General features: G+C 38.3%; 2 protein-coding genes across 3 annotated transcripts; both read right to left on the bottom strand.

Moving 5' to 3' along the window:
* Window positions 1-42: 42 nt before the first annotated feature.
* Window positions 43-2922, bottom strand: mecr (mitochondrial trans-2-enoyl-CoA reductase). Its single transcript, XM_024268463.2, has 10 exons — window positions 2440-2922; window positions 2195-2292; window positions 1990-2121; window positions 1767-1910; window positions 1164-1266; window positions 964-1066; window positions 805-878; window positions 604-664; window positions 453-525; window positions 43-369 (listed from the first exon to the last, which is right to left on the bottom strand). The coding sequence occupies exons 1-10, from the start codon at window positions 2625-2627 to the stop codon at window positions 206-208; spliced, it is 1140 nt and encodes a 379-aa protein (XP_024124231.1). The 5' UTR covers window positions 2628-2922; the 3' UTR covers window positions 43-205.
* Window positions 2923-3525: 603 nt separating this feature from the next.
* On the bottom strand, window positions 3526-17056 carry si:ch1073-284b18.2 (protein lin-28 homolog A). 2 transcript variants are annotated; one of them, XM_036215729.1, is made up of 4 exons: window positions 15608-17056; window positions 14735-14907; window positions 11871-12046; window positions 3526-7571 (listed from the first exon to the last, which is right to left on the bottom strand). In XM_036215729.1, exons 1-4 carry the CDS (start codon window positions 15615-15617, stop codon window positions 7352-7354), a joined length of 579 nt encoding a protein of 192 aa, XP_036071622.1. In that variant the 5' UTR covers window positions 15618-17056; the 3' UTR covers window positions 3526-7351. The 2 variants fall into 2 exon arrangements, with proteins under 2 accessions (XP_036071622.1, XP_024124190.1); XM_024268422.2 differs by lacking the exon at window positions 15608-17056 and adding an exon at window positions 15251-15410.
* Window positions 17057-18564: the final 1508 nt, after the last annotated feature.

Here is an 18564-nt window from a genome sequence, read left to right as displayed (position 1 = left end):
CCACTGAATCTCTATGAAACACAAAATAATAGATCTAAATAATTGAATACAACAATTTAAATTTTATTTATGTAGATTTCATGACAAAATGTTTTTTATAAAGCAGTCACAACATAATTTTAGATCAGACAGGAAGGCTTTTTTAAGGGGTTGAGTTGAACACCTAAACCAACAGTGTGGCATGTGGTTATTGAAACCAGCAACCTCACAAGAGTAGAACCTGTTTACTGGAAACAAAAGGTTGCATAGAAGCATCCAGAGCTTGGTGGAAGTCCTGGAGAGCCACCTGAGTGCAGGCGGGAGCGGTTAGCTTCCCCTGCCGGATGAGGGAACACAGTTCATCCAGCATGGCTCCAAACAAGCTCCCATCTGTGGAAAACATTACACATCATCAGATTTAGCTTTTTATTTATTTATTTTTTAATAATCAGGGAGTGTTGAAACCAACTTACCATGAGAGTGGTCTCTCTTCCACTGAGTGACCCAAAACCCCCGAACTTTCACATCCTTGAAAATGAGAGCACTCTGAAAACAAAATCAGTTCTTGTTTTCAAATTAAATACCACTTAAAGATAAATCGATTTTGTGCATTTTCCTTCCTACCACAGGCACAGTAACTGGCTGTTTAGACATGCCACCATACGTCACCATCGACCCTCCAATCCTGAAAGATTGGAACAAATGTCTGTGAGTGTGTGAATGAGCCGACGTGAAATTCTTGGTGAGGTCCTTTGAGTAAAGTGGAAAAATGTAAATGATTCATGGTTATCATAGTTAAAAATAGATATGATCTAAGACGCTTACTGTAAATGTCGAAGGAGTTCTGTTGCACTTCTGCCTCCAACTCCATTTAATGCTAATTTTGGCTTTGGACATGACTAAAAGTAAATAAATAAAATGTTATAGCTCAGAAAAACAAAACCATGTGATCATATCTCTAACGTTATCTTGAAATCTACAGACCTTGAACACTTCCTTAATCTCAGGCCGCCGCAGGGCCTCTTCCTTGATCACATGTGTTGCTCCCATGGCCTTTAGTCTTTCACTGAGCTGGGCGAACTCTGGCCTTTAAAAAAAAAAAAAAAAAACAATGGCTCAATAAACAAGGGCACAAAAAGTCACAGATAGCACATTTTTTCTAGCAACGAGATGGATAAAATCACCTGTCTCGAACAACATTTATAGTGTTTATTCCTTTTGCAGCAGCTATTTGAATGACAGCTTGCCCAACTCCACTGTTGGCTGCATTCTGGATTACTGAATCGCCTGGAAGGACATAAAACAGAGGCTTGGTGTGTCACTAAAAAGACCCGTGTGGCATTTTTAACATGTTCTTGAGGCATTTTTCTCATGATGGAGGACATATAAAAAGAAAATGAATCTTAAAACTGTGTTTCTGAGTATTTCTTTATTCAAATCGTTGTGAATCAAGAAAAGTAAACAAAAAATGCCTTTGGAAAAAGCTTCTACATCACCCCAAAAGCTCCCTGTTCTGCCCCATTCTGATGCATCCACAAAAGAGAATTTCTAATGAACTACTGCTGCTCTGCAGAAACTATTTCCTAGAAAACAACCCTGTTTCTAATTTACTTTGGCTAAAACGTGAGTAATTATAATTCAAATACCTCTGAGAATTTTACAATAGATCAAAATATGGTTTGAGTGGGACTTTAAGGAATATCTACGTTTATTTCATTTTAACTCTATTAGTCTTTTAGCATCTTTAGGTTTCAGTGGCAGGTTATGAGGATTTCTGTATCCAAGACCTGGCATAAGATCTTCAAAGTCTGAGAGCATCCGGAAGGCAGTGCACGGATTCACTCCAAGTGTTGCAGCTGAAAGCAAAGGAATATCATTCGGAACGGAGATGACATCATCCTCAGCTAACACTGCCTCTGTCCTCCATGTTCCTGCACACACAAAGACACACAACTCTTGTTTTTTCACTGAAGGCTTACCGACTTACGTGTTATGAAGGCAGTAATTTACCAAGACCAGCATCTCTTGGAATGACCCAGTCTCCTGCTTTGAGCGACTTCACCTGCTTGCCGATGTCTATGATCTCACCCACGCCCTCATTTCCACCGATAGAAGGAAGATCTGGCAGGATAGCATAAGTACCTGTAGAAATAAAACAAAACACCTTAGGCCGATGTCTGAATACTGATGGCTTGTGCACAAATAATTAAAATACCCTGAATCATGTTTATGTCAGATGGGTTGATTGGAGCGGCCAACAGCTTAATAAGGACATCCTTTTCTCCAATAGGTGGAAGGTCCACATTCTTCAACCTGACAGAATAAAGGAAGAAAATTTAATTTGGGGGATTGCTTTTGTGAACTCCAGCATATACATTGAGGCAAGGAAAACAATGGAGCCATTATTGCAATACATGCATATTTAAACACAGAAATGCGGATACAGACGGATTTTCTTACTGGAGGACTTTTGCAGGGTCTCCGTGGTTTGTGTAAACCAGAGCCTGGCAGGTTTTGGAGGAGCGTGCAGCTGAATGACTGAAGCTAGAAACGTTAGCATCCCTGCACCGCTTTAGCAGAGCAGCCGCGTGCCGTCTTATGCTAGGAGTCTGTCCCTTTAAACGGACTATATGAAGCGGAAACCACATTGTTTTATATTTGACCAGCAATTAACGGCAAAGTAAAACCAAGCACTAGCTTTTAAAAGTAAGCTCGACAAGAAACATTAATGAAGTGCAGAGTCTATGTGGCAGCCATATTGGCTTATTAGCTAAAGATCAACAGAAAACAGCGCCTCCCCGTGGATATAAATGTGCCACTTCCGTGGAACAGCTAAACTAGTTTTAAATTGGGCCAAAATATATTTTATAGCATATCAGCCAGTGATTATTAATACCTGAAGTATGAGTAAGAAGCATAACTAAGATTTTAAAAATAATAAATACACTTTTTTTTTAACGTAGTTTCGTATTCAGTTCCCTTTAATCGGTCAAATAAATACTCTTTTGATCACGAAGATATATTTCAGACGTCTTTAAGTGAAATTCCACGGTTCATGAAAGCCCCTTTCGGAAGAAATAATCAATTTCCGGTTTTGTCGTCACAAACGGAAATGAGACATTTATTGTGAAAGAGGGACAGTTTCCCCCCCTCCCCTACTGTTTCACATGCAGTATTTATAAAATAAATAAATGGTTTATATTTTTCACCCGCTTTAAATTCGCTAAATTTTCAAAAAACAAATGATATTGGTAACACAGGATAGCTATTTTTCACCCTGTGTCAGATTTGATCAAATAATATAAGTAATGTTGGATCACAAAAATTATGTTTGGCTTGTGTTGAAGCAAAAATGGTTACCAATCAATTATTATTAATATTATTACTGTTATTATTATTATTGTTTGTTTATTTATTATTTTACTTTGTTTAGTAACTTAAAAAATACCAAGACTTATAGCTAAAAAAAATAGACACATAAAACTAAGACTTTAATGTACCCATTTGACAAAAAGATTTTTCCTTTGCAATTAATTTGCATTTTTAAGCTGATTTTACCACATCACAGTTTATTTACTATATGCTTAAGTGTTAAAGCTTGTTAAGGAATAACAGAAAAAAATATTTTTTGAAGAACACATGCAAGCAATTTGTAATGTAGACCTATTATAGTAACTTTCAAAACATGTCACATCTAAAAATAAATTCATTTTTTGAATTTTTTTTCTTTGCTGGCACGTAAAAATCTTATAATAGCTTTTGCCTCATGTGCTCACTTATTCACTGTCCGGTACATCCCGTCAGGGATTTCCACAGTCAATCAGCTTTCATTGATTCACACTCAGAGATTTTTAAGCCGGATCCTTCCTGACTCTACCCTGTATTTATCTGGGCTGGGGACGGGCACAGGGAACCCCAGACCTGGGCAGAATTGTAAATGGGGGTTGGCTAAAGACCCGCAGTGGATTAAACTCATTGCACCCCTGGGAATTGAATCCAGGTTCTCCATGCCTGGAATATTTTGGACTAAAAACTTAAAAAAATCTTTTATAGTAAGAGTACACTCATGGGAAATCAAAACTGACTTCTTTATTATGAAAAAGAGCAGATCTTTACACAGAGAAACATGATCACAGTAATACTTTCAAACTCTTACATGCTGTTTCATCGCTGAAAAACTAATCAGTAAATTGCCTGAGTTCAACACATCTGTAGTTCAGTGGCAGTAGTTAGTTATACATTCATCGTGTTAATAAATGCACGTTTTTGAGGTAACTCTTGTCTTCTGTACCTGATAAAATACACCATAAATTAAATGGCTGATAGTCACAAACCACTACCTAAAAAACAAAAAAAGCTTGAGAAGTTTCAAAAGTTACACTGAACAGAGCAAATCTCAGGCTCAACAATAAAAATCACAAAAACACACCAGTGATGTGTTGATCAGGTTTGTTACAATCACATGTCTGGCTTTAACAACGTAGAATATTGCAGACATTAGAACACTTTCATCCAAACAGTGGCCTTCCAAGTTCCTGTTCGTCAGAGCTTGACAAATGGCACAATTAATGCTTTTAAAAAAGTTCTGCTTGTCCTTTTTTTATTTTTTTTAATAATAGAATAAAAATAATTTGTTCATATTATGTTGGCACTTGACATAATGAATAAAAAAATGCCCAGAAAAGTCAGCTGGCTTTACGACGGCACTTCTTTAAAAACCTGAGTAGAATCATCAGTTTGATTCTCTGAACGCCAAACGGTGAGAACTTCTACAAGGCGCCGCCTTGCATGGAAGCGTGGAAAACGATGTGTGTCAATCATTCGTGACATTCTTCTTGTCATAAGCACTGATAGTCTGGAACACCAAGTATCAAAAGCTTGAGATGAGACGATGATTAAATACTACAAGCCCCAGTCCCTTTACAATCTTCTACAACATCCCCATCTACAACGATTATAGAGGAAAAAATACAAACACTTGTTTTTATATTATGTCGAAAAATACAGAAAAAGAAAGAATCGTAACATGAAAAGATGAATCAACATTTGCAGCTGTTGCTTTTAGGACCAAAATCTTCACAGTTTTCTAATAAATGCCCAGTAAATAAGACAAAAATAAAATAAAACAACTGCACCTTCTCTTCACATCATGCGGATGAGCATTTCGATCCCTGCTTTGTCACAAAACTCCAATCAATCTGAAGCGCTCCCTGAGTTTCAGATGATTCATTCCTGAGATAATCACCGTAGTAGATTGTTTAATTTCCCCTCAACAATCAAAAGACTATACGTCATTTCAGAACTGAAGATTAAAAAAAAAAGTATATAAAAAAAAAATCAAGATATATATTCAAAAATATAAAAAAATGAAATATTTACATATAGATAAAACAAATTAATGCATCTTACACATGATTAGTGCAGTGACATTGCATTGGTTTTGGCATAGATAAGGATGACAATGATCGTTTTGTCTGAAAAAGGCTCATCAAGCACTCACATGAAGAAAGAACAAAAAAAATCTAATAAAAAACCCTCACAGTTCTCATTTTACCATGTGTGCAGCATGTTTTTTTATATTGTTACTCTTAACTAGTGATAAACTATTGTTAAATTGTGTTTATACTGAATTAAATTAAGGAAAATTACATCAATCAAGCACGTATGTACAATGAGAGTACCCGGATGTTAAAAAAATGAAAATATAAAAAAAGAAAAATGACTTTGCAGTTTTCTGATGTCTCATTTATTCACTGAGAGGCCTCAACAGGAGCAGAGGGATAAGCTGCAGTACTCTTGAATGAAAATAAATAAGTAGTATGATCTTTTTAAAAAGGCTTTAGAATAATTTTACATATATATTAATTGGATGTAACGTCAGCTTCTCCTGTAAAACGGGAGTAAAACGCTGATTAGCTAGCTAGACCTATATGCTCCTCCGTGGTGTTCCTGAACTATCACCCTTCCGCAGATTACAGGGAGGTAAAGGCTTAAATAACTACCTAGAAATTGATCATACTGGATTATAAATTAAAAGCACCAGTCATTTCACCGGCATCACCGTGTCTGATTCTTCCTCGGTTTTGTTTTCTTCAAGTAATAAGATTCTTCAGTCTATTTCAAGTGTGATTCCGTCATGTTAAAATCAGTAAAAAGCAGCACTGTTTAACACAGACGGCAGCGTTCTGCTGCCATCTTTGGGTCAGATTAGACTGTATTTCTTCACCTGCTGACAGAAGATGAGGTAAAACCATTGTTAGGCTTTGAGCAATTGCGAAACTACATCGCGGCGCCACTTCAAACAGAGCAACTGACCATCTTCTGTTGAGTTAGTGGTTTGTGGTTAAAACCTTTTGTATTTTGTCTCACTTCATCAATCTGGTGGAAAGTTTAAGCTTTTGATGATGAAAATACATTCAGACCTTACATAATAATGCAGTTTCACAATGATCGGTACCTTCAGTCAACACCACCACCACCTATGGAGCAACAAGAGGCGGCAAATCCCCGCAATCCAAATGTTCCGCTACCCTTTTTAAAAATATCACATTTCACGTCGACTGAGTGTAAATACTGTAGTGCAAAAAGGATTTGATTTAACCCAACATACAATCTCCAAAGCTCTAGTCTGAGAATATCTGGATATTGTAAGCAGTGAGGATACATGCACCAGTGAGGTAGACCAGACTAGCCAGCAAAAAGCTGAATGATAAAGAAAACAAAAATAATAAGCAAAAAAATAGATATATAACTGACCAAAACCTGAAAACAACTTTTGGTCTGACATTCATTTGGCCCCAGGAAAACTGGATGGTCAACTGCAATATTGAAAATACCATTTCATTGCCAAAAGCTATACCCTTAAACCCATCAAAATGTTCTTTTTCCTCGTGATCCCTCCCACTTCCCATGTGATATGCGCACTAACATTCATTGCTAACTATTACATCTCTGCATTCTTAAAAAATGAGGTGTAACAGTCAGGAAAGAGATGAAATTTGTAAGGCAGCAAAAAAGTATAAATCTATTCTATTCAGTCTTATGCATATATTGTGGGTGTTTGAAAGCCTCGACAAAAAGGCTCTTTGTCCCGCAGAATCGGTCCTGAAAAAACCAAAGTGGTTTCGCCCTCTACGACCTCACACCCCCTCTAAACAGCAGTGATTCTTTCATCTAGCAAACTTTGCGAGTGCAATAATACAGCAGTCTTCCTGAGTGTTACACCAGTTGGAAAAAACTTTTTTTTTTTCTTAAAAAAACCTGAGGTAAATCCAAAAGCAGCTTCAACAGCCGGGAAGGAATCGATGACCTTCCTCGCCGTCGAAGCAGTTTGATTGGCTTCTGTGCTTCAATCGAGGCCCGACCTTTTAGTTTAATCTGACGTCTCGGGAGGCGGCGCCGGGTGGCTGTAACCTCCCTCGTCTCCTTTCAAGGGAGACGGTTTTCCCTGAGAGCTCGGCGAGGACTGTTGTGCTTTGATTGGGCAGCTGGCGACCATGTGATCGATGCTCTGGCAGAAATGGCACTTCTTGGGCTGAGGCGGCAACTTGCACTCTTTGGCGTGGTGGTCCAGACCTCCGCAGTTGTAGCACCTGAGCAGGAGAAGTGTTTGATCATTACCAGGGCAACCTGTAACACTTAAAGAGCCATTTCAGGAGCAACACATGCTTTAGAAAAATAAGACTTTGTATTTTTGTTATTGTGATTTTTATGAGAAATACAAGTACACAAGAATTATCTTTTGGCCAAATAAGACAAACTTTAAGATAAATTATATATATATATATTACAAAATATGAAACATTTATAACTTTTAACAGGTTTACTAGAGTTCCTTTCAAAATAAAAGACTTCCTGTGTCACATAGAATCATCTCGATGAAGCAAATTTAGTGGTAGGTCATGTCAGCAATAAATATATATATATATATTGTTAGCCAGAAATTTACAAATCTAATTTTCTAAAATTAAAACTGTGCTAATTAACTGTATTTTTTTTAACCATGAGGCACATTAGAACACTGGAATTTGTCAAAATGCTTGATTCTGGATTGTCAATCACTATGGCTATTGTGTGTTTTTTTTTTTTACTTTACTGTACAGTGACTTTTTTAAACCAAAATCTTTTTTTTTAACCAGAAAGCTACAATGGAGGGTTAGAAGAGCCAATTTTGGCTTCTGGGCTGCAGGTTGCAGACCCCTGATATAGACAAATACAATTAGGCTTTTGGTTTTTAACACTCTCAAGAGCAAATTAAGTTTTAGCAGCAGAAAAAATGTGATATTTGGGGAAAATTATTATATGTGGGTAGTAATATACAATTCTGACTTTTTTTGAGAGACCTTCACATGCATTGAGTTCTGAGATGTTGCAGATTTGCAACATTGGCCCTGCATGATGAGTGACCACTAGAGACTTGAATATAGTATGAGCGCCAGTTCAAATTTTAACTTTTTTTTTTTTTTTTTCAAAAAATGCAAAAAAGCTAGCATTTAGCGGTTGCAAATCTGCAATGCCTGCCCAGAGAGGGTTAAGAAGGGGATATTTGAATGTTTTTTTTTTGGCCCTTAAATAAACATTTTCTTTGGAAACACAAGAGCAAAAAAACAAACAAACAATATTTTCCTGCAAAACAGACCACTTTACGTTTTGTTTAAAGCAGACATGCTGGTTAGAAATTTTCTGTTTTCATATAAACAATGTAAAAAAAAAAGTAAAGTGAACCAGTTTGTCCAGTACGAGATAGCCAAGCAACTACAGAACTAAATAATAATAGTTTTTCTTTAAAAAACTTAAAATCCTTTAAAAAAATATATTTTAAACTATTTATTTAAAAAAAAAATGTGTGCTTTATATAAAAACTACAAATTCTGAAATTTCTCCTATTTTGTCTAAGGTCTAAAAATGGTTTCAAATGAAACAAAAAATTTCAGTTAGACTCATTTGAGAAGTTTTCAGTCTCAGTTTTAGTATTGAAAGGCAAATCAATTGTTTTATAGATTTTGACCACAAGAGGGCGACATTTCCATGTGAGTTTGTCAGTTGGACGTAAATCTTCAGAGGGCATTTCAGGGCATGCCACAGTGCTCCAGGAAAGGAACAACTGATTGAGGAATTTTTTAGCTAGTCATGTTTCTCAGATGATGCAATTTAGGAAAAAAAATTAAAAAATCTATAGCATCTTTAAAGACTTGTGTCTACTTTTGCTCATCTGTCCTAGAACTCAATATTTTCTGTTAGTGATTTTTGACACTTGACAAAAGCTTCCGTTTGTGTCAAATGTGTCATTCTTTTCATTAGTGCTGATTTTTGGAAAACCCTACATGAGGTCACTAGAAGCAACCAGCGGTGACATTTACCAGCACTGTGCGGACATGGCCTATAGAATGGCCACGCGTACTGCGGTGGAAGACAGATGGGTGGTGGGCGTGAGGTGGACATTTTGTGTCTTTGTGGCCACCACCCCCCCTACGGCTACCTTTGTGGCACCAGATGAGGTTTTGGAAGGAGCGGCTGCTGAGGGGTCAGCGCGGCTTTGTAGCATTGGCCGCTTGGGTTGTGTCAAGGTCTATACCAGCACATGACAGAAGTTCCCCACTTCGGCACCTATCGGGAGGCAAGTGGAAGTGGTCCCCTTTGTGTATGAAAGCTGCAGCAATGACCTCTGAACCCTGACACAACCTCCCCCAATCCCATCCGAGCCCCCAGCTCTCTTCCTTTTATTCATACACAGTCGCCATGACAACAATGACCTTTCACCCGCCACCCTGGGCTCCTGCATCTGTTATCAATTAAAAAGATAGGAGCTTTTCCCCTTTCCTTTTTATCACACACACGCCTGGATTATACTTTATTTATGATGGTGGCAAAAACAACAACAGTTCAGACTCAAATTAAGAAGAATCACTATTCATATTTATGGAGCTTTTAAGAAATAATCAACATTAGAGCATAAAGTGCACTAAATGGGAAGCGCATTCGTCCGCTCTGTGATATTGTGTCTAAGTATTGAACCATCACAGCCTCCCAGGACTCTTTGAGGCCGTAACGATCTCTGTTCTCACACTCACTTCTCTCTGGTTGTAATCACTTCTGACAGGAGGTGAAGATGATACACCTCTAACCCGTCGCCATGTTGATATTGGAAGGGTGACGTGAAATTCTCACCCGCGTTTTTGAGCTCTTTTCTTTGTATTTTTCATTTGCTATAGAAACATGTTTGTGTGTTTTGTATAAGTTAAGCCTTTAGCAAGACAATTCAATAGTATCTTTGTTTTTTTGTTTTTTGAGTAAAATGCAACCACTGTTTTTACAAAAGTCGCTTTTTAGAAAACGCTTGACCCTTTGGTTAAGCAGAAAGTGAGATAATTAAGTAAATTTGTATCTTTCACTTTATAAATGTTGATTTTTTCATATTAAATGGATGGACAGATGGGTTTTTCTCTCTTTTTTAGACCAACAGAATATTCCCAAACTTTTTACACCACAAAAGTCACTTTTAAATCGAATAGCATACACTGTTTGGCTCAGGCGAAACTTTAATTTGCTACATTTGGTTTTAAGATAACAACAAAATGTTGGAGAGGAGAAAGTAGGTTGAATTCACCAGGGACGGGCCGATTTAAACAGTTATCGATCCAGGTCACACGTCAGGCAGGCTGACGTGACCCTTGCCTGGGTTAGAGCTGGGGGGTTGGGGAGCGAGTGAGGGGAGAAAATTGGGAGAGAAGCTGCAACAATTTTACAAATCTGATAAAAAAAATGAACTAAATAGCTTATTTCATTGAGCAATCAAACATTTCTTTACTGATTTAACTATTTGAATTAGAATAAGTACATCTCATTCAAATTCACTCACAGCTGAGCGCATTTAAAATGTAAAATAAGCCTTATAATAACATTGAAATCACAACTAATTAAACATTTTTTTAAAAATAGTTTTCAGTGTCGGTTTATTTTAGGGGTGTGCCAAAATATCGATATTTAGTCCTGCGACTGATTCTCACCAAGTATCGAGCTTTTATTTTCGTTTGAAGAGGCTGTAAAACGTTATATTCCTTTGGTGAGACGTTCCGTTGCACCAGTGTGCCTGAAAGCTACTTTAATTATTTAATTTTTGTTCTATTTACAACAATTTTGCACTAAGTAGTGGCACTGCTGTTTATGTTTCCTATTGTTAGCACTGAATTTTACAGATAATTCAAATTTAATTGGTGTCAATTCTTGTCAAATACATAGTATTTCTGATTTTAGTAATGTTGCAAAAATTACACACAAGTTATTTACTGATAGTGTTCAAGCTAAAAAATAAATGGGAATATAATTTTGTAAAAAATATGTCTTCTTCTATACATTGTGAGTCATTATCAATGATTTTTACTAATTATCGCAGTATCGCGATATCATCGCGCCATGTTTCACATCGTATCATGAGGTACCCAGTGATTCCAATCGATAGTTCATTTATAATCTTTTTTTGACTAACTTGCTCATTTACACTTTGTAGAATCAATTAACTTTTTTTCTTTTCTAGTAAAACATTGATTTAACTTTATTGAAACAAAACAGGAAGAGCTGTTCTGTACATTTGCTTTTCAGAATAAAAGGGCAACATTTGTCTTACACCTTCAAGAAGCCTTTTTAATGCCTTAAAATTGTTTTTATTCTTTTCTTTTTTAAAGAAATTAGTCAATTCAAATCAAAGAAAAAAAACGTACCTGAATTGGTAAACTTAAGAAGTTAGGTGTTTTTTTTGTAATAAATCTATTGAATCATGTAAATACTTTAATAAAATATATTGCTTCTTTCAAATAACTGTATTTATTTTAAGTAATTTAAAGTTTAAACAGGTGAAATTGGACATCCTGTTTCCCCACGTCCCCAAACCTCACCTGGAGCGTCGTTTCTGGACCTTCTTGCCTTTGGGTCTCCGCTCGCTGCCCACACAGTAGATGCCTCCTGGTCCGGTGACTCGCTGGGACTCCAGGCCTTTAGACGACTTCTTGTAGGTAAACTCCACTGCTTCCCCCTCCTTCAGGCTGCGGAAACCTTCCATGTGCAACTTGCTCTGGCGAGAGGGGAAAATATCAACGTTTGTTAGCATCTTTGGTGTTGTTTTATAACGGAGAAACAAGTTATCCCCGTTTGAGAGGACTCCTCATCTTGACCAGATTACCACCACCGCTTGTAGAGACTTTGACCTCTGGGAACATCCCCCAACCATTCCTCCCAGCGTGATATCTTATCAGATATCTGTTATTCTAAAGGCGATCCTCACCTAAAAAATAAACAATTCCCACAATCCTCTCCGGTCTTCCCAGGTTGTGTGTGTGCACCACCAAGACCCTTCATATTGTCTCCTCATTGTGTTGGGAGTGGTAAACCTGGCGAGGATAACCTTCAACCCCCCCACCACCACTGGAGGAACAGCATTCCACTCTGCGGCCCCCACCCCCATCCCTCTTCCCACCCACATCACAAAGCTCCACTAACACACTGACCACCACTAACCCTAAACTACAGGATGCAGGGGTTGGTGCTCGGGTTGGGGGTGGGGTGACAAAGCAGCAAGGCTTCTCTGGGAGGTTGGGGGGTCAGGGTGACATTCTTCGGATACTTGTTTGGCAGAGACAAGGAGGATATCAAGTGAGGAAAAGCACTAATATCTCCTAAATTGTTGCGTCAAAGGCGTGACCGGAGCGGAGAAGTGCAAACACAGCTGCTGGATTTTCTAAGGCTTACCTGAGGTGGAAAAACATTTTTTTAGTCCGTTCAAGGAACAATTCGACAACTAAGGAAAGAAAAGGTGTGGCGCAGGTTTAAGGATAAATCCTTTCAACTGCATAACACCATCATGGGAAACCCCTCTGTAAAAAACCCTTGGTGCGGCTAAAATTAACCTGTCACGCAGACTGCACACTGTTGACATAGATGGAGCGCTGCATTAATTTGTCAGGTTTGTTTTGGTAGGCTCTAATCTCTTCTCTTTGATTGGATTCCGAGCAAAACCAAATCTTTTGACCAATGTTCTGGATTTTTGTCTGAGGGGAATCAAAACGAGCACGCAACGTGGTTTAGGAAAACTTAATAAATCTTTAGATATTTACCTCCAAGCTCAAACACAACTGTTGAACCATGACGCCTCATGAGAATCCGCTCTACCTTAGTGACCATTAACCCACCATGATAATGGAAGCTCACCAGCAACAGCAGGTAAACTCCAACACTCGACGTGTTGTTGAGGTCTAAAAACAAGAACATTTCAAATCCAGAAAAAAAATGCCTGGAAGCCAATTAGGACTAAGAAAGACATCAGAGCACAGAGGGACAATGGCAAGACTTCTGCAGAGACAAAGAGGGGCTCTATCCCGACTGAGGGGTGCTTTATTTCGGTTGCATGGCTCTTTTGTCCACCTGCACAAAGACCGGCAGACGTTGTCAAATCATCTGCACGTTCGCTAATGACGGAAACATCACTTTTTTTTAGGGATACACCTTTATTTTATCAAACTAAAATGAAAAAAAATTTGTTTTTACTCATAATTTTAATAAATATTGACTAAATAATTGTGGTATTTCAGATAGAAACCTTTATGGTGTGATTACATTTCGAATATAAGAAGTTTGTAGCGACTAATGACAGTTGGGGGAAAACAAAAATGTGGGTTCCCTCTCAACTGAACCCAGGTTTTGGTTCGCAATATGAGTAATCAAGTGTGTATTTCCTGTAAGTTTCAGTTGCATCGATTCCACAATGCATTTACTTCTCTCAGTATGCATCACCGTAAAGAAGAAGGGCAAAGATTTGTAAGAAAAGGGTCAAATAAAACAGAAGTGAGGGAGCAAAAACCTTTGACCAAAATAAATCCTGAGGTCTTCTTCAAAGACGATTCTTGGTTGTAAAGTGGAGCTGAGTACCACACACAGAGGGGGTTGAGCAGACAGCAGAGAAGCCTTTAATCACTTTATGACAGGAACTTTGAGGTAAAAGAGCTGCCAGTGAAGATGCCTCTCATTCACATGCTAAACCTTTATCTTATCAGACAGAAATGGAGCTTCTCACTCTCTCACAGAAGAGGAGGGAAAACCCCCGACTTCTTCCATCCTCCTTTTGAAGGTGGATAAAGAAAAATTCTTTGTGAAGTTTTTATTTATTTTTTTAATGAAGATACATGAAATATTCTGATAATAATAAGTAAAAATTGGAATAAAAGAGGGATTGATCATAAAATAGTTTGTGTTTTTAAAATCCTGGGCTAAAAAAACAGGCACAATTTAAAAAAAAACTATAATTGATTATATTATTATATATTTATCACCCTGACAAGAATACTAAATTATTTTTTTAGTAATTCACTATTAACCAAAATTAGCACATTTAAAATACTCAAAATAATTTAGACCCTTTTTTCCATTAAAATCAATTATTTGGCATTTGGATTGAAAGCACACAATTTTGTTGTCTTCATCATGTTTGGTTTAGTGTCATGGAGGTCCTCTGCTCTCTTCAAAATCGATTTTTCTCGAAGAAGAAAAATGGAGCACCAAAAAACACAAATCCAATTTAAGTTTCAGACTAAACTTTCCGACATTTTTGTGTTTTACGCACTGTTTTTATGACTTATTACCTAAAGTAAAACCCCATTTATTGGGTTGTAATAACAACCGACTTTATGTAGTGTCCTTCCAAACTTTTCACCATCTGGATGTGTGCGGGGAGGGGGGCGCGCGCACAAGGAGTCGGATCGGAGCTCACCTGGTGGACAAAGACATCCACCGGCTCGTCCAGCGGCACTCCCTCCCGCTTGGTCATGGACAGGAACCCGAAGCCCATGCGGACATTGAACCATTTACACACGCCGACTCCATGGAAGGACTGCGAATCCTCCTCTGTGCTCGGTCCTTCTTCCTCTTCTGTCTTGCACACTCCTGCGGATGAAAAGCGCGTGAGGGACACTTCCAGCCCCGTGCGTAAAGGACGCACGAATTGAGCCAAAACTGACATTTGGATAACTTGGTACAAATCGATCACTTAAATTAAGACTTCTGATAACTTGGGAGAAAAAAACTCTTAAAAGCATGAAAGAATCTCTCTGCACGTGGAGGCGCGCTGGACTCAAATAAACGATCTCCGCGCGTCAGAATTTCAGGAGTTCGACGCATCACGTGTTTGAACAAAGCCCCCAGAAAATGTTCCACCGCAATCGGACCGACAACGTCAAAGAAAACAACTTCATCAAGTCGCAAAGTTCAGCGCATCGAGTTACTCAACCTGGGAACTCCTGGTTAGAAACGGAACCCATGTTCTTCGGCTCGGGTTCGGGTCAGAATCGACGGCCACGTTACAGTATCCTCTCCTGCGCGCGCACAAGGTAATCCTCGCAGTTTGCCACTTTCATGCAAAATGCAGTGAAAAGCAGAAGCGGCACAGCAAGAGGGAGGAAAGCCAGGAGGGAGGTAAACAAAAGGGGGCTGGCAACCTATTCCTCCTAAACAATAAGGGGTGGGGGGGTCACCGGGGGAAGAATCTTTGCTGAAGACCCCCACCATAATATCTGAAACAATACAGCCTTTCCACCTATAAAGGACCCTTTCCTTTGCTTTTTTACTTAAAAAACTCCTAACATACCTTCTGCCATGTTTGCGGGGCCCCTTAGTCGCAGTGCGCGCGGCTTCCAAGCCCCAGATGTCCGCCTCCAAACGCGCTCCAAGCTCTCCTGCAATGATCAAGCACCGCTGGTCAATATAAATGACAATTTCTTATCCAACAAACCCCCCACACTCTCGGTCATGTTCACGTGATTCACGATTACAGTCCCCAAGGATGCATGCATTGTGTGATGGAGGGGCCAATCACGACAAAACGCACATTTCAAGGTTCTCATCAAATAAATGAAGTTTTCCACGTTGATGTCATTTATGTTGCAGCAGTAGTTTTAATTTTATTGCCTTCTATTGTTCGGAACGTTTTTTGCATAAACAAGTTAAACCTGCTGTACTTTCTGCGCAGCTTTTGGAGGGCAGCGTTCCAAATATGTGTGCGTAAAACTGCAAGGAAGCACCAACAACGGTTATTTTGACCGCAAGGTTTACAAGAAAAGATACAAATAGTTTCATTGAATGTAACAAACAACTAAGAAAACAATGTGTGCGTGTTTTTTTTTTTTTGTGAATCAGCAACAAATCCTCACTCGGTGGAGACATTTAACAGCAGAAAATGGACAAAAACAAATTTGGGGGGAAAACTCGCGTCAGATGGAACAGAAGGACGAAGAAAACAACGGCTGGGTAACACAAGAGTGGAAATGAAAATATGCAAACGAATTCATGGATCGATAGTGATTGATCACATCATGTTAAGATGCTGACTCGTGTCCTCGTGGAATGATGGATGTGCTAAAAACAGGAGATATCTGACCACGCCAAGAGTGGAAGAGTTCGCGCTCACATCTAAGTGTTTATAAAAATGAAAAAAAAAAGAAGTGAAATCAGATTTTTTCTTCTGCTCTTTCATTGAACATTTTTTCTAAGTTTGTCCTTAAATCAAACACCTTAAGAAACTCACATTTTCATTGTTGGTCTAAAGTTTTGAGCAGCTACCTGAGACACAGCCTCTTTTATCTCGACTGGTAAGTCGGTTTGGCTTTAAGGCCTACCGTCAGACAAAGAATGTGAAGTATGCTTCCTGTAAATGTCCTACCTTTGTGACGCATGATGGATGTTTGAGGAGCGACAGGAGAGGAGATCCCTGCGACCACAACGACCCCTTGTGGAGCCACAAAACATGATTTTTTTTTGTGGCACCCTAAAAAAATCGCGTGGTTATGAACATTCCATGGAAATTGCTTAGTAGGGTGAATGTTAAAGTGATGCTCGCCAGACATATTTGAACTGTGTTGTCTTAGATTCACATCCCGTGGAGCTCCAAATGTTCTGCTGCTTAAACCAGCACATGTCCAGGCCCCTAAAGTTCTTCAGAGAATCTGGAAGATCCAGAGGAGGATTGGGAGAAAATAAAACAAGGGTGTCAAACTCAATCGCACAAGGGGCCAAAATCCAAAACACAACGTAGGTTGTAGGTCAAACAGGATAAACATTTATTGAACACAAAAATTGTAAAATTTTAAAACCATAACTTTTCAACATAATTATAAACTAGATTGTAGCATTACAAATGATAATGCTGGTGTGAACACTGTAAGCTGAATGTGGCTGCGGGAAATGATGAAATTGATAGCTAAAAACGCTGAAGCTGATAGTTGAAATCATTGAAGCTGATAGTTGAAATCATTGAAGCTGATACCTGAAATCACTGGGGCTGATAGCTGAAATCACTGAAGCTGATAGCTGAAATCATTGAAGCCGAAACCTGAAATCATTGAAGCTGATAGCTGAAATCATTGAAGATGATAGCTGAAATCGTTGAAGCCGATAGCTGAAATCATTGAAGCCGATAGCTGAAATCACTGAAGCTGATACCTGAAATCATTGAAGCTGATAGTTGAAATCATTGAAGCTGATACCTGAAATCATTGAAGCTGATACCTGAAATCACTGGGGCTGATAGCTGAAATCACTGAAGCTGATAGCTGAAATCATTGAAGCCGAAACCTGAAATCATTGAAGCTGATAGCTGAAATCATTGAAGATGATAGCTGAAATCATTGAAGCCGATAGCTGAAATCATTGAAGCCGATAGCTGAAATCACTGAAGCTGATACCTGAAATCATTGAAGCTGATACCTGAAATCATTGAAGCTGATAGCTGAAATCACTGAAGCTGATATTTGAAATCACTGAAGCCGATACCTGAAATCAATGAAGCTGATACCTGAAATCATTGAAGCCGATAGCTGAAATCATTGAAGCCGATAGCTGAAATCACTGAAGCTGATACCTAAAATCATTGAAGCCGATACCTGAAATAATTGAAGGCGATATCTGAAATCACCGAAGCTGATAGCGAACTAAAACATTAACTAAATGCATAAATACTCTAAAAAAATAAAAAATAAAAAAAAATAAAAAAAACTCATGTTAGCCAAAACAGTTAGCATGTAGCTGGAATATTAGCTAAACTCCAAAATAGTCTACAAATCTCAGTAAATGCCAAAATAGTCCAAAAAGCAAGTATAATGCTTATTTTAAAACTTTAAAACTATAACTTTTTAACATAACTATGAATAAAAAAGCACAAATATTATTCCAGAATAAATCAACTTAAACCTTAAATACATTTCAATATTTTACTATCCATAAAAATACATTTTGTCAAAATTATACAAGTTAGAAATAAGCGCAAGATAACATCGGGCCATTAATAACAATAAAATAAAAAAGATCTTACTCGGAGGGCCGGATCCGGCCCCCGGGCCTTGACTTTGACACATGTGATCTAAGCACTATTCACCATGTTAGGAGGGGAGAGAATGCAGAGTTGCATTCCAAGAAGACCAAACTGACTGTGAAGCACGAGGGTGGAAGTATTATACTTTGGGGACATGATGACAAAAATGTTAGAAAAGAGACATATTTTGTGAGGTAAAAACTGAAATCAGTGAGAATTAAACATGTCTGGATCTTCCA

The sequence above is a fragment of the Oryzias melastigma genome, linkage group LG16, assembly GCF_002922805.2.
Source record: "Oryzias melastigma strain HK-1 linkage group LG16, ASM292280v2, whole genome shotgun sequence".
In the NCBI taxonomy this organism is placed as follows: domain Eukaryota; kingdom Metazoa; phylum Chordata; class Actinopteri; order Beloniformes; family Adrianichthyidae; genus Oryzias; species Oryzias melastigma.
This window is presented reverse-complemented; position numbering and strand designations above follow the sequence as displayed.

Bases quoted from the DNA above. Each gene is read 5' to 3' on its own strand.
- mecr (XM_024268463.2), bottom strand. From the start codon at position 2,627: ATGTGGTTTCCGCTTCATATAGTCCGTTTAAAGGGACAGACTCCTAGC. The intron at 526-603 runs GTAGGAAGGAAA...TTTTGTTTTCAG, and splicing joins AGCCAGTTACTGTGCCTGTG to AGTGCTCTCATTTTCAAGGA. The intron at 370-452 runs GTAAGTTGGTTT...TGTTTTCCACAG, and splicing joins GAAGAGAGACCACTCTCATG to ATGGGAGCTTGTTTGGAGCC.
- si:ch1073-284b18.2 (XM_024268422.2), bottom strand. From the start codon at position 15,281: ATGGGTTCCGTTTCTAACCAGGAGTTCCCAG. The intron at 14,908-15,250 runs GTTGAGTAACTC...TTTCATCCGCAG, and splicing joins TTCTAACCAGGAGTTCCCAG to GAGTGTGCAAGACAGAAGAG. The intron at 12,047-14,734 runs GTGAGCTCCGAT...CCCTCTCGCCAG, and splicing joins TGGATGTCTTTGTCCACCAG to AGCAAGTTGCACATGGAAGG.